This window comes from Mya arenaria, chromosome 12 (assembly GCF_026914265.1).
Source record: "Mya arenaria isolate MELC-2E11 chromosome 12, ASM2691426v1".
NCBI classification, from domain to species: Eukaryota; Metazoa; Mollusca; class Bivalvia; order Myida; family Myidae; genus Mya; species Mya arenaria.
In genome coordinates, this window is record NC_069133.1 from 36,073,788 (window position 1) to 36,087,826 (window position 14,039).

General features: G+C 33.9%; 2 protein-coding genes across 2 annotated transcripts; one reads left to right on the plus strand and one right to left on the minus strand.

Moving 5' to 3' along the window:
- Positions 1–1,083: 1,083 nt before the first annotated feature.
- LOC128212461 (uncharacterized) lies at positions 1,084–3,984 on the plus strand. Its single transcript, XM_052917931.1, has 2 exons — positions 1,084–1,224; positions 1,988–3,984. The coding sequence occupies exons 1-2, from the start codon at positions 1,159–1,161 to the stop codon at positions 2,969–2,971; spliced, it is 1,050 nt and encodes a 349-aa protein (XP_052773891.1). The 5' UTR covers positions 1,084–1,158; the 3' UTR covers positions 2,972–3,984.
- A 6,480-nt stretch (positions 3,985–10,464) lies between these two features.
- Positions 10,465–13,543, minus strand: LOC128210641 (M-phase inducer phosphatase-like). The gene is made up of 5 exons (XM_052914994.1): positions 13,533–13,543; positions 12,149–12,293; positions 11,383–11,906; positions 10,967–11,084; positions 10,465–10,626 (listed from the first exon to the last, which is right to left on the minus strand). Exons 1-5 carry the CDS (start codon positions 13,541–13,543, stop codon positions 10,465–10,467), a joined length of 960 nt encoding a protein of 319 aa, XP_052770954.1.
- Between the last annotated feature and the right edge of the window lie 496 nt (positions 13,544–14,039).

The window sequence follows — 14,039 nt, forward strand, 5'->3', positions numbered from 1 at the left end:
TTTTGATGTATGAAACTTAAAGTATTCGAGCCATCACTAGGATGCCAAAATGTGTAAGTGCTTTTTAGATGTTAACATCGATTCGTTTTCTATGTTTAAATTTGTATTAGATAACCACTGATTTATTTTTTGCCTAAAAACATTTTGTGAAATACACCATAATGGCAATATTAAGTGCTTTTAAAATATTAACATCGAGATGTTGTTCATGTTTAATTTATATCGATTAACCAACTTTGACTAACACCATTATGACGCTAATACTATAATAAAAAATATGATATATTAAGGTGGTAATAAGACATCACTAAACCATGCTTTTAAGCAGTTCGTTTTGATTTGCTTTTTAAAGGGACAGAACTCCGTGTGATGAAACAGCGGGGGAAAAAATGTTGAAAACTGACATATTAAACTTGGTATCGATGTGTACAATGCACTGGAACTTACTAACTTAAGTACCACATAGTTTACAATTAATTCATTTTTTTCGCAGTTTTTTTCGTATTTTTCCATTAAAAAATATTACTAGGTATGTCTACCTAGTAAAATTCATTCCTTATGCGTGATTGGCTAGTTGATGTTATCACGTGATATGACCATGTTAGGTATATAGCTTAAATATTCCAACTGTTTAGAGTAAGCCTTCGTAGCATAGTGGATACAACACTATACTGCAATTTTAGTGACACCGATTCGAACCCGGTCTCTGACACGTTTTTTTTTACATTTTGGTATGTTTTTTTACAATTATTTTTTTTGGTGTCAATCTGGTGTACAGTCCCTTTAAATAGCATAACGAATATATAAAAAAGCTCTAGGTGAAAACATATAAAAACTTCAGCTAACCATTTATGTGAGTTTAAAATGAACCTGGAATGATTGCATACATTGAATTCATTTTCATAGAGCAAACAAATATATAAATGCTTCTTTCCAAATATGTTAAACGATTTTTATGTCCTGTTTACTTCTTTACATAACTGCTCTTCCAACAAGGATGTTTACGTTATTGCTCTAAGTTAAAACATAATTTTTCCTTGGTGTCATATTACTTTACATAAATTAGCAATAATGGCGATTTAAGTTAACCTTATTCTCGTACACTTGTTACATAGGTGATTAAAACTAAATAAATACAGAGTGTATTTCCTTTTAAAAATGGGTAAATGTTGTTCAAAACATAAAGGGAAACTACAACAATCAACAAAAACTACCGATGAAGTAGTGAGTATTATTGAACCTACATTTTAGTTTCCTTAACACTCGTACATCTTTACAAATACATACTAATGAGCTTTTTAGTTTACTTAATACATTTTTACATAACTAATAAATGATAATCATTATAGGTAGCGAAATTAATGAATAATGTTTTTCTTGTCTTTTATAAACGGGTACAAGTAGTTCAAAACATTAACGGAAACACACACACAATAATTTAGATCAACTGATTCAGTAATGTGTATTGTTAAAGATCTTACTCTCAAATTAGATTTACCAACTTTAATACTATTGTTTTAATATTCCGATAAGGATGAATAAATATTGAAAACAATGGTTCTTATGAAGGATACGAGTTTAAATTGAAATAAAGGTGCATAAACCATGGTATTTCTACCTTATGAGACTATAGCAGGTCACAGTAAATCTTTAAGCATTCACCAATCATTTAAAAAAAAAATGCGTTTTCAACTATTAAATAAAAGGATACAATCTTGTCATCAGTATTTAATATTTTCCATAAATGCATTATTTAGTAAGAATATGTATCTGTCAAAATTGAAGTTTTTTTATACATGTGCATGTATTGTTTTTAAATATGAGTTTCGCTTTAAACGTGTATCGAGGTTTTGCAAATGTTTATTTACTGCATGATTATACAAATTATAGCACTCTTGTTTTAATGCCGTACTATTTGTTTAAATTTATACCGCATTTATGTATCTATACATTATATATAAAAAAAATTCATTTATGTTTTATACAGTTTATATATAACCACCCTCGTCCTGAACTAATACGGGAACCGCCTATTGAAATTGTCAGTTCTGAGACAAACAGGATGGAATTCAACAGTAAAGACACTGATATAATAAAGACATTAGTATTTAGTACTAATTCACGGCTAAATAAACGATATTTAATTGAGAATGTACTACTGGAAAAGGAAAATGGAGATTTAAAGATGAACACATTAAAATACAACAGTGAACGTGCCACTTGCGATATGAACACATTGGAAAACAACAGTGAACGTGCCACTTGCGATATGAACACATTGGAAAACAACAGTGAACGTGTCACTTGCGATATGAACACATTGGAAAACAAGAGTGAACGTGCCACTTGCGATATGAAAACATTGGAAAACAACAGTGAACGTGCCATTTGCGATATGAAAACATTGGAAAACAACAGTGAACGCGCCATTTGCGATATGAAAACATTGGAAAACAACAGTGAACGCGCCATTTGCGATATGAAAACATTGGAAAACAACAGTGAACGTGCCATTTGCGATATGAAAACATTGGAAAACAACAGTCAATTTGCTAGTTCCGAATTGAACACATTGAAATACAAACTTCAACTTGCCATTTCCGAGATGAAAACAATGAAATACAAAAGTCAACTCGCTTGTCACGAGATGATAACCTTGGAAAACAACAGTCAACTTGATTGCTCCGAGTTAAACAGATCAGAATACAACAGTCAAGGCACTGATAGATTACAGGCATTAGTACTTAGTACAAATTCCAGGCTAAACCAACGATACTTAATGGTGAAAGTACCACTTGAATCGGCTAAAGGAGATAGTAAAAGGAATTTTCCTAACGACAACAACTTTACACCAGAAGAGGGTTTATCAACTGATTCTTTTTCCTTTTCGCTACCACAAATGACAAGTCCAAGAGATGATCCGTTGTATTTCCACCTCAGAGGTATTGCCCCAGGTGACTCAAATGCATAAGATTAAATTGTTCATGATGAAACCGATGTCGTTCAGGACTCAGATCAGGGTCATTATTTCAATGTTCCTTACAATTTAAAACAAAAACAATGACAAGCATTATGTATCGGTGTAACAGACGTTTCTTTTGATAATCCTTTATTTCTGGGATTGGTGCTACTGTTTCTGACCCAAGCCTGCATTAAGTCTGTTGTATCTTGTTTTAAGTTTTCACCAAATAATATATAGTATTAGATGTTCTAGAAAATGGCGTTGTAGGGTGTCATTCTTGAATGTATTATTAATCAATTCTTTGCTAAACAGTTCATTTTCAATCTTGGTTAATACAAATATCATATAAAACGGATCGAAATAAACAATGGCTGTAAGAATTATTCGATATCTTATAACAATTACGTATTTATTAATCGATGGGCAAAGTATTATTCATGTATCGACCCTTAACGTTATGAACTTGTTCCTCATCATATCGTTTAGAAGTACACGTAATACAAAAATGAAACATTATATTACAAGATAGTCGCATTTACTTGTTAAAACCGTTTGTGTTCCTAAAACAGATTTAGGACATTACATTCACGCAGCATTCAACTGTGTCAATATTATGCCTGATAGAATTCTTACTCATCAATACAATTTATCATAAATTATTTTAGAATACGTGTGAGCCAAATATTATTTCCATATCACTGTTTAATCATTTTCGCTTTCGGCTCAATAATGCATTAGGCTATTGGCATTAAAAACAATTATAGTTTTATAAAATCATAATTTGCACTTGAGTTATTCAATACGTAGTAATAATTGCAACACGAATTAACTATTGCAATTATTTTCCTTTAATCTATATTGTATTGTTAAATCATAAGCACGTGTACATACATGTATTTATATTTACTTATAGACATTACAATTATATTTCCATTGTCTTATAAATCACATGTAATTAAGTCCTACAATTATGTTCCATGTATATATGTACATACTCGATCTCACTTATAATTATTTTTATGTATATGTATGTAATGTCATGTTCAATCTCTTCTTCAAAGAAGGAAATAAAAAAAAAATCTATCTATCTATCTATTCACATCGTTTTTTAATTATTGCATGAATTAGTTTTTTTATGTTTTAGGTATCGTTATTTTTTGAAGGTATGGAATATATATTACAAGCGAGTTAAGAGAGCGCCGTGATTTTTTCCACAACATTGAATATATGAACCATACCAAACTTACAGTTTGACCTCTTCTGTCACGTAGGCAATGCGCCCGTTATTGAGTTTGATCATGTAGACCGCATACAGGACTTAATTTCTCACACGACAAGAAATGTTAACCACACTGGTTAGTAACAAAGGAAGAATTGACTTTATGTTCTGTGTTTACGTCGACGTTTAAACTAGGATACTTCTATTAAACATACGTATATCATTTTGTGAGTACAAACAACAATGTCAAATAGGTATTCTCCACAAACAAAGATCAGGGGCCGTATTTGTAAAACATCTTAAGTCGCATCCTATCTTAAGTCATTTGTCTAAGTTAAGTTTAGTTAATTTTAGACTGATCATGTAATATAACATCAGAATAATATCTAAAAATTATTTATTGTCATTGATTTTATTTTTCGTACATACGTTTTATTCAAGAAAAATATCTCTTATACTTTTATTTTTTATTTGACTATGACAATTTTAAGAAATCGACTTAATAAATATGGTTTATTGAATAACGTCCTAGAAGCTTATAATTTATAAAGCAAAAAAACAGTTATGGAACTCACGATCTGGTGAAAATTTGAAGATGTTTAAGTGGCACTATAATGCACGTCTTTCCATATGTCACTCCGTTGCTATCGTGTCGCAGCTGTAACCTATTTAATTTAGCTTGAATTTTGACCAACCTTCACCTAAATGAACAACTCCAAAGGGAACGAATGTTGCGCGCAATATTCGTCCTCTAGCCTCGAATGTCAATATCACAATGTAAGGCCGCTTGGCTGCCACTTTTGTCAAGGCAAAATCGTGGGCATTTGTCACATTCCTGTGATTATTCTTTTAATATATAGTACAGTTCAGTTGTTGATGTATTTGCGTCAAAATGAGTGGCTACAAAACTGCCTTAAGATAGTTTTAGATGTTTTAAAGGCCAGCCATCCTCGCCTTTTTACGGTATAGAATGATTTCTTTTAAATATCCGATATATGTTACGTACTTATTTATATTTCAGGTATCTAGCTAAAGGACTTGATTTTACAAGTTAAAATCAGGATTATTTTTAAATTGTAAACGACCTAATGTTATACTAAACTTCGCTCCCCAGAATACGCCTCGAATCTCCAACTCCTCGCTTCCCAGAAGATGCCCAGAATGCCCCAACTCCTCGCTCCCCAGAAGACCCCTCGAATCCCCAACTCCTCGCTCCCCAGAAGACGCCTCGAATCCCAAATGCCTGACTCCCCAGAAGACGCCTCGAATCAATTGCCTCTTGCGCTCCAGGCGTACTCTTTAAGATGCGATAGGTTGCGTTATCAATAACGTCAAAAACGCCAAACTGTCAAAGTACACTTTAATACAATGTGTATGAACCCTTAGATAGGTGTTTTATAATTTTTACAGAAGCTTAGTTTTTTTTGAAACGATGTTTGAAGTATAAGATGTAGGTAAGTGGTAAAATATCGGCACTGGATGAGACATAATATCGAAACCATTCAACTGCTGTATATAAAGCTGATATCTTTTTTTAATATAAAGAGACGCTGAAAAGGATTTATGAATAAACCGATGCATAAAACCGCAGTCATTTTAATATAAAGAGACGCTGAAAAGGATTTATGAATAAACCGATGCATAAAACCGCAGTCATTTTAATATAAAGAGACGCTGAAAAGGATTTATGAATAAACCGACGCAGTCAGTCGTTCCGGTATTCATTAATGTAAAGTGAGTATTTAAGTTTTTCTTTTTTAAAATGTCTTCTGTGTAAATATCAGATAGCTAGTATACAATTACGCAAAGCTATCGATACTAATACTAGCTATAATTAGCTTTTTCGAAAATCACCGAACAGTTCGGGTGACTCTTTCGCGTATCGAGATTCAAATCCAAACATCCCAATTGAAAGGAAACGTTTTTATATGCTAACGGGAACGTTTTAAATGCAATGGCTGTTGTATAATAACCTTCAAGCATGTGTTATATATAAGACAGCCATACCTCGTATCCGTGTCTATGGTGTTTATATTGCAGGTTTGGCACAGTGATGCTTAATGATACCTTTAACGAGTTGGTTTAAATGTAAAATTACCGTCCGCACATGCTAGCAGCGCCGTCATAGCCCTGACTTCTCATCTTGTCGAGTTGAATGTTCAAGGCGCGTAGATTGCCCAAAAAGGCTGCGGTCAGCGTGGCACCGTCTGTGGCTTAACATTCGGCAAGATACTCGAGTTAGCTTACCGGTCTTAAACAATATTGACACATCGCTAGCACTACTGAGCAACTAAATAATTGGCGTATTTTGTTATAAGAGATGGAACACTAGTATATTGTATCCGTTTTATACTTACAGTAAGTAAGAATTCATCTATGATAGACCCCCTACATCCATTTGAAATATTTTTATTGTCTTTTTCACATTTAAAAGTGATTTATTTCTTTACTTTTAGTTCAAAAGTTTACTCGAACGAGTAAACGCGTATGCCACGCTACTACGCAAAATCGTGGTGAACACGACAAGAAATGTTAACCACACTGGTTAGTAACAAAGGAAAAATTGACTTTATGTTATGTGTTTACGTCGACGTTTAAACTAGGATACTTCTATTAAACATACGTACGTCATTTTGTGAGTACAAACAACAATGTCAAATATGTATTCTTCACAAACAAAGATCAGGGGCCGTATTTGTAAAACATCTTTAGTCGCATCCTATCTTAAGTCATCTGTCTAAGTTAAGTTTAGTTAATTTTAGACTGATCATGTAATATAACATCAGAATAATATCTGAAAATTATTTATTGTCATTGATTTTATTTTCGTACATACGTTTTATTCAAGAAAAATATCTCTTATACTTTTATTTTTTATTTGTCTATGACAATTTTAAGAAATCGACTTAATAAATATGTTTTATTGAATAACGTCCTAGAAGCTTATAATTTATAAAGCAAAAAAACAGTTATGGAACTCACGATCTGGTGAAAATTTGAAGATGTTTAAGTGGCACTATAATGCACGTCTTTCCATATGTCACTCCGTTACTATCGTGTCGCAGCTGTAACCTATTTAATTTAGCTTGAATTTTGACCAACCTTCACCTAAATGAACAACTCCAAAGGGAACGAATGTTGCGCGCAATATTCGTCCTCTAGACTCGAATGTCAATATCACAATGTAAGGCCGCTTGGCTGCCACTTTTGTCAAGGCAAAATCGTGGGCATTTGTCACATTCCTGTGATTATTCTTTTAATATATAGTACAGTTCAGTTGTTGATGTATTTGCGTCAAAATGAGTGGCTACAAAACTGCCTTAAGATAGTTTTAGATGTTTTAAAGGCCAGCCATCCTCGCCTTTTTACGGTATAGAATGATTTCTTTTAAATATCCGATATATGTTACGTACTTATTTATATTTAAGGTATCTAGCTAAAGGACTTGATTTTACAAGTTAAAATCAGGATTATTTTTAAATTGTAAACGACCTAATGTTATACTAAACTTCGCTCCCCAGAAGACGCCTCGAATCTCTAACTCCTCGCTTCCCAGAAGATGCCCCGAATGCCCAAACTCCTCGCTCCCCAGAAGACCCCTCGAATCCCCAACTCCTCGCTCCCCAGAAGACGCCTCGAATCCCCAATGCCTCGCTTCCCAGAAGACGCCTCGAATCCCTAACTCCTTGCTCCCCAGAAGACCCCTCGAAACCCCAACTTCTCGCTGCCCAGAAGACGCCTCGAATCCCTAACTCCTCGCTTCCCAGAAGACGCCTCGAATCCCAAATGCCTGACTCCCCAGAAGACGCCTCGAATCCATTGCCTCTTGCGCTCCAGGCGTACTCTTTAAGATGCGATAGGTTGCGTTATCAATAACGTCAAAAACGCCAAACTGTCAAAGTACACTTTAATACAATGTGTATGAACCCTTAGATAGGTGTTTTAGAATTTTTACAGAAGCTTAGTTTTTTTTGAAACGATGTTTGAAGTATAAGATGTAGGTAAGTGGTAAAATATCGGCACTGGATGAGACATAATATCGAAACCATTCAACTGCTGTATATAAAGCTGATATCTTTTTTTTTAATATAAAGAGACGCTGAAAAGGATTTATGAATAAACCGATGCATAAAACCGCAGTCAGTCGTTCCGGTATTCATTAATGTAAAGTGAGTATTTAAGTTTTTCCTTTTTAAAATGTCTTCTGTGTAAATATCAGAATTGCTAGTATACAATTGATCATTCAATATCTCATTCGTATATAAAAGCTGTTACCAAAAATAACCTATTGATACCTTATCATAGTGTTATACACATGGTTGTTTATGTTTCGGTTAAATTGATAATGTTCAACACGAATGTTAACAAGAGAATCGCGAAGCGAACTCGAATGCTCGCCCGTTCGTGTGTTTTTTTTCTGTCGAACAAGAGATACAACTTAATAATTTATTAAGCCAGACTTGTGTGGTAATGACATAGATGTGAGTGTTGTCCAAGACAACATGTGTACAATGTTTCATTTTGTTTTGTCAACCACTTATCTTAAAGTGAGGTGGTTGAGTCAAGCGACTATCTTACATTGAGATGTGTATTTTAAATATCAAGGATATTGATTCAAACATCTGACATTATAGAGATTAAGTCAAATATATCAGGCATTGGGGAAGTTAAGTTAATACTCTATCAGACATTGGGGAAGTTAAGGTAATACTCTATCAGACATTGGAGAAGTTAAGTTAATACTCTATCTGACATTAGGGAAGTTAAGTTAATACTCTATCAGACATTGTGGAAGTTAAGTTAATACTCTATCAGGCATTGGGGAAGTTAAGTTAATACTCTATCTGACATTGGGGAAGTTAAGTTAATACTCTATCAGACATTGGAGAAGTTAAGGTAATACTCTATCAGGCATTGGAGAAGTTAAGTTAATACTCTATCTGACATTGGAGAAGTTAAGTTAATACTCTATGTGACGTTTTGGAGGTTTAGTCGAAAGTCGTTATGACAATAAAGAGGTTAAGTCAGGCTTCTTTATGAAAACCGATGATGTTAAGTGGAGCTTAATCTTTACGATATTGAGGAGGTTTGGTCAAGTTTCTCGCTAGCATTGAGGGTTGAGTCAGGTTTCTATCCGACAATGAGGAGTATTAGTCAAACTTCTATCTGACTTTTATGTGGATAAGCGAATCATATATATGACATTAAGGTAGCTGAGTCAGACTCTTATATCTGACATAAAGATGGTTTATCAAGCTTATAACTGTATACTTTGATGAGGTTTAGGGATCAGATCAGGCTTCCCTCCGACATTGAAAAGCTTAATTATATCTGGATATTGGTGTGGTTAAGCTTTTATCTGAACTTAGGAGGTCCAGTCATCCATGTATCGGACTAATGTTTTGACAGTGCTCCAACAGACGGCCGTTTTGTGAAAAGGTCTGTCGAAATGTTTTAAGAAACTGAACTCTCAATAAAATTCTAGTTAATGACCGATGGCGGGGCTCTGTTAGCGGCGTAGACTGTGTCGTGTTTCGTTTAAAATGGTGAAGAAATAGTGAAGTCATCTTTGTTTAAAGTCCTTATTTGAAGGAAAATGTTACCTTCCAACGTAGCATTTATGACGTAATTTATCACGTGGTATTAACACACTGTATACGCTCGCAAGCAATTTTTAAAGACAACGGCTACTTATGATCGCTCATGATACAGCATGCATCCTATAACACAGCAGAATATTAGAATGTTCATTAATGACGTGTTTAAAATCATGAATAAATGAAAAAATAAATGGTAGTTTCATGATTCATATTAATTTGAAACACTTACTATTAGTTATTCAAATTGGAATTTAAAGTATTTACAATTTGAACAACAAATGGTTTTTAACCAATGTGCATGCAAGTGTATTGTCTGGCATAAAACTATTTAAAGGTCATTGTAATTATGTTATATTCTCAGGTTAAAATAATATTGCAATTTCCCCTGGCCTATTTCTCCAACAAACGATCACAACTTCGTTTTGAATTGTTATAAGAATCCACCATTTAAAACAATTTTAAAGGAACACAATATTGAAAATATGTTCACAGGTGTAAAACAATCGCTCATGTATTTCTAGAAATACATCTCGTCGCCTTTTTAACTTTTCTCCACAGTCAGTCTAAAACGTGCTCCGATCGTTCCATTTTAGATCATGACGTCACTGGGAGAAATGACATCACTTGGAGTTGACCGCTTTGTCACATTTCTAAAATGCCTTGACTTAAGGTTCAAGAAGCGTTCAGAAACTAAGATGGCGACCTTGACGACTGCGGTGTCGTCTGCTTGTCGTCTGATTGCCGTCCTCCCCCGTCCAGGATTTAGACTTCACCCGGAAGTGACGTAGGTCGGCCGAGTGGTTCTTATGCAACATGGGTTTGTAGCTGATTGGATCACACAAGTCCTGGAATTGATGGAAATAAAATTTATATACAATTTATGTATGAGTGACTTTGTGGAACTATATGTATATACACGACAAATTTAAACAAAAAAATGAGTGTCACATACTTAAAATCATCAGAACCGGGCTTATATATGACTGTTGATTTAAGTATGGAGAACTAACATATTATACACATTGGCATATATATCTTTTGATTTTATTTTTATATATCCGTAGTCACCATGAGATTTTGTCTAAATATAGATAGAGACATAGTCATATTCTTTATAAAATATCAACTCTAACAGCCAAATGTTCCCAAGAAGTATTATAATTGTTTTTTTTTTTTTAAACATACTTGATACTTGTTGAAGAATGCTTTGTATCCGCCATGGAGTAGGTACACTTCCGGAAAGTTCAGGCGCGGGTACCTCTCACTGTTCAACATTCGGTCTTGCGCGCGCAGGAACCGGTACCTGTCGAAGTACAAATAATTATACAAAATCCATAACGAATTTATTTATAGATTAATCGTCAAAATAACACTTATTTATCATAAATATTGGGACGTTTTCAATTTATAAATTGAATTGTTTACAACCAGCAATATTGGGCGTAAATCGAACTGTTACAGTATTTACAGTGAAGATTACCCTACATAGAGATCATATCTTATCAAAATATACAATGCCCTTCAACGATATCCCATATATGTGGTGAGTGCATTTTCGCTGTATAAATTTAGCTTGCGCGACGTCTAGAGCGACAATTTACATTTTAGGCCCTCTTTCTGATGAGAATTCACAGTGGAATATCAGCACGTGACGCTTGTCGTTAGATAGCGGTGTCTGAAGCAAGCTGTTGACCTCATCTTTCGTGTACAAGTTTACAGCCCCTCTGATGTGCCCACCCTCGAACTCGTACGGATACCGGCAATCGACAATGGTGACGTCACCTATAATGTCATTGAAGCATCCACGAATGACGTCAGCCATCACTTCCGGGGAGATGGCCGTCAGGTCGTGGTGCTTTCCGGGAATGGTCGGAAGAGAGTATTTACTTGATCCGTCAGCGATCATGTCATTTCCGGTTTCAAGCGTTTCGACCGCGCTGATGATCCCGTTTGTTAAACGTTCGATGGATTTTGAAGTTATGGACGAAACGTCTTTGGCCTTTTTGACTGCTTGTATTGGTGATACTGTAAGATCTACATCAGCAGGGCGCTTTCCGAAGAAGAGACCGCGTCTGACGTCAAACGCAGTACGATGTCGCATCATCGGTTTTGCAGGAATTTCAATCTGAAAATAAAAATTGGCGTCTGTTTCGTGAAAATGACTTAAATAGCATGTTATGCATGTATTTTAAGAATCATTTCTTTTGAAAATGCGGTTGCCTTGTTTGTTTGACACCAAGAGCAATATAAATATACAAATTCGTGATATTCGTTAAGACACAACTGCGTCTCTCGACAAACTAAATTTCACAAAAAGAAAAAGGAGAATCTGCCGGTTTTAAATGGTAAAGTTGCGTGTTCATGTACCGTAAATGGCGAGTCTTGTCCATGGCCGTCTTCTCTGCAAAACTGGTTCCCTTCTCCTTTAGGCTTCAAAACAGCGTCGAGTTTAACAGGTGAACCATCGAAGTTGTCACCGAATCTGCAAATGACATCATTGAACAAGCGCATTCTGAAATAATAGAACATTGAAAATTGATTATGGGAACATTGTTATAAACATAACTGACTGAATAGATTTTTAAAGATTTACTCTTACTCCTAAATAAGATTTACCACTATAAATACAAATGTTTAAATATACCAAAAAGGATTAATAAATATTAAAAAAAATGTTCTTATGAAGGATTCCGAGTTCAATATGAAAAAAGGTGCAGAAAACACGGTATTTCTACCTTACGAGACGATAGTAGATCACAGAAAATCTGCACTCACCAATCATTTAATATTTTTGCGTTTTCAGCAAATAAATACACGGTTATTATCTTGTTATCAGTTATTACTGGTTTCCATAAATGCATTATTTCGTAAAGGTTAATCACTCAAAATTTATGGGTTTTTTTATACATGTGTGTGAAATGATTATGAATATGGTGTTACTTTAAATAAAACTTTGCTGATGTATTTTGATCATTTTAAATTTGAGAAAAAGAAATTCAATGCCTCACAGGTTTAATTGTCTATGCTTCTTAATATTTTGATTTGATTTTTATATGTTTCATTAGACACCCTTATATTTCTAATAGTGTTCATATATTTTAACACCTTTACTATTATATAATACTGTCTTCAATTAATAACAACAATAACAACATCATCAACAACAAAGAATCAAATCTAAATCAAAACTTGAAACATTGCGACTATCACTATCCAGTATTCTTTTTTTACCCTTTTCCTGGTTATGGGTTTAGACGATTCACGATGTATTAGTCTTAAAGATACACTCTTACTCCCAAATAAGATTAACCACAATTAATTCTTTTGGTTTAATATTCCAAAAAAAGATGAAAAAATGTCGAAAACAATAGTTCTTATGAAGGATACCGAGTTGAATTTTGATAGAAATACGCATAAAATACTGTATTTCTTTTCTTATAAGACTATAATAGACCAGAGTAAATATTTTAGCATTCACCAATCATTTAATATTTTTGCGCTTTCTGCTTTTAAATATACACCGTTACAATATTGTTATCAGTAATTAACATTTTCCATATAGTGCATTATTAAGTAAATTATTAAAGGTTTATCAGCCAAAACTGATGTTATTGATTTTGATTAAGAGTGTCACTTTAATAAAATGTCTGTCAGTCTTTTTTTCTATCTGTAAAAGAACAACACCGAACGTTAAGTCAGTTTTATAAACATTACTAATAAAAAATATCTAAACTATTTGATAAAATCCTACCTGAGTGGCATATTGATACGTGATATTCTGTACAGAAGTTGCAGTAGGAAACGTTTGATGGTGAAGATTTCACAAAATATGATTTTCAATATTTCAGAAAACAATTTATATACCATATACACCCTGAAGAATAATTGTAACTAATTTCGCGTTTCTTAATTATCGAGTAGAAAATTATCCCTCTATTGTAATTATTTTCTCACGGAACTTACTGCTTAAGAAAGGAGCAATCAACAGTCAACGTTTGGTGTGCTCAATATGTTTTATAGTCATGGTGATAATGATATTCGAATATCGGAAGTGTTTGAGTCGTTTAATTGGCCAATCGTCTCTCAAAGTACAGTCCTTGTCCCGTCTCTAATAAATTTTAGGCTTTGTAATCATGACGGTAAAGTTGGAAGGTAGTTGGTAGTTGGTAGTTGGGGATTCAAATAATCAACTACTTCACTAATTTTCCCATATGTGATCTTTAAAAGCATACATATAGACATCATCTGAATCCCCAAC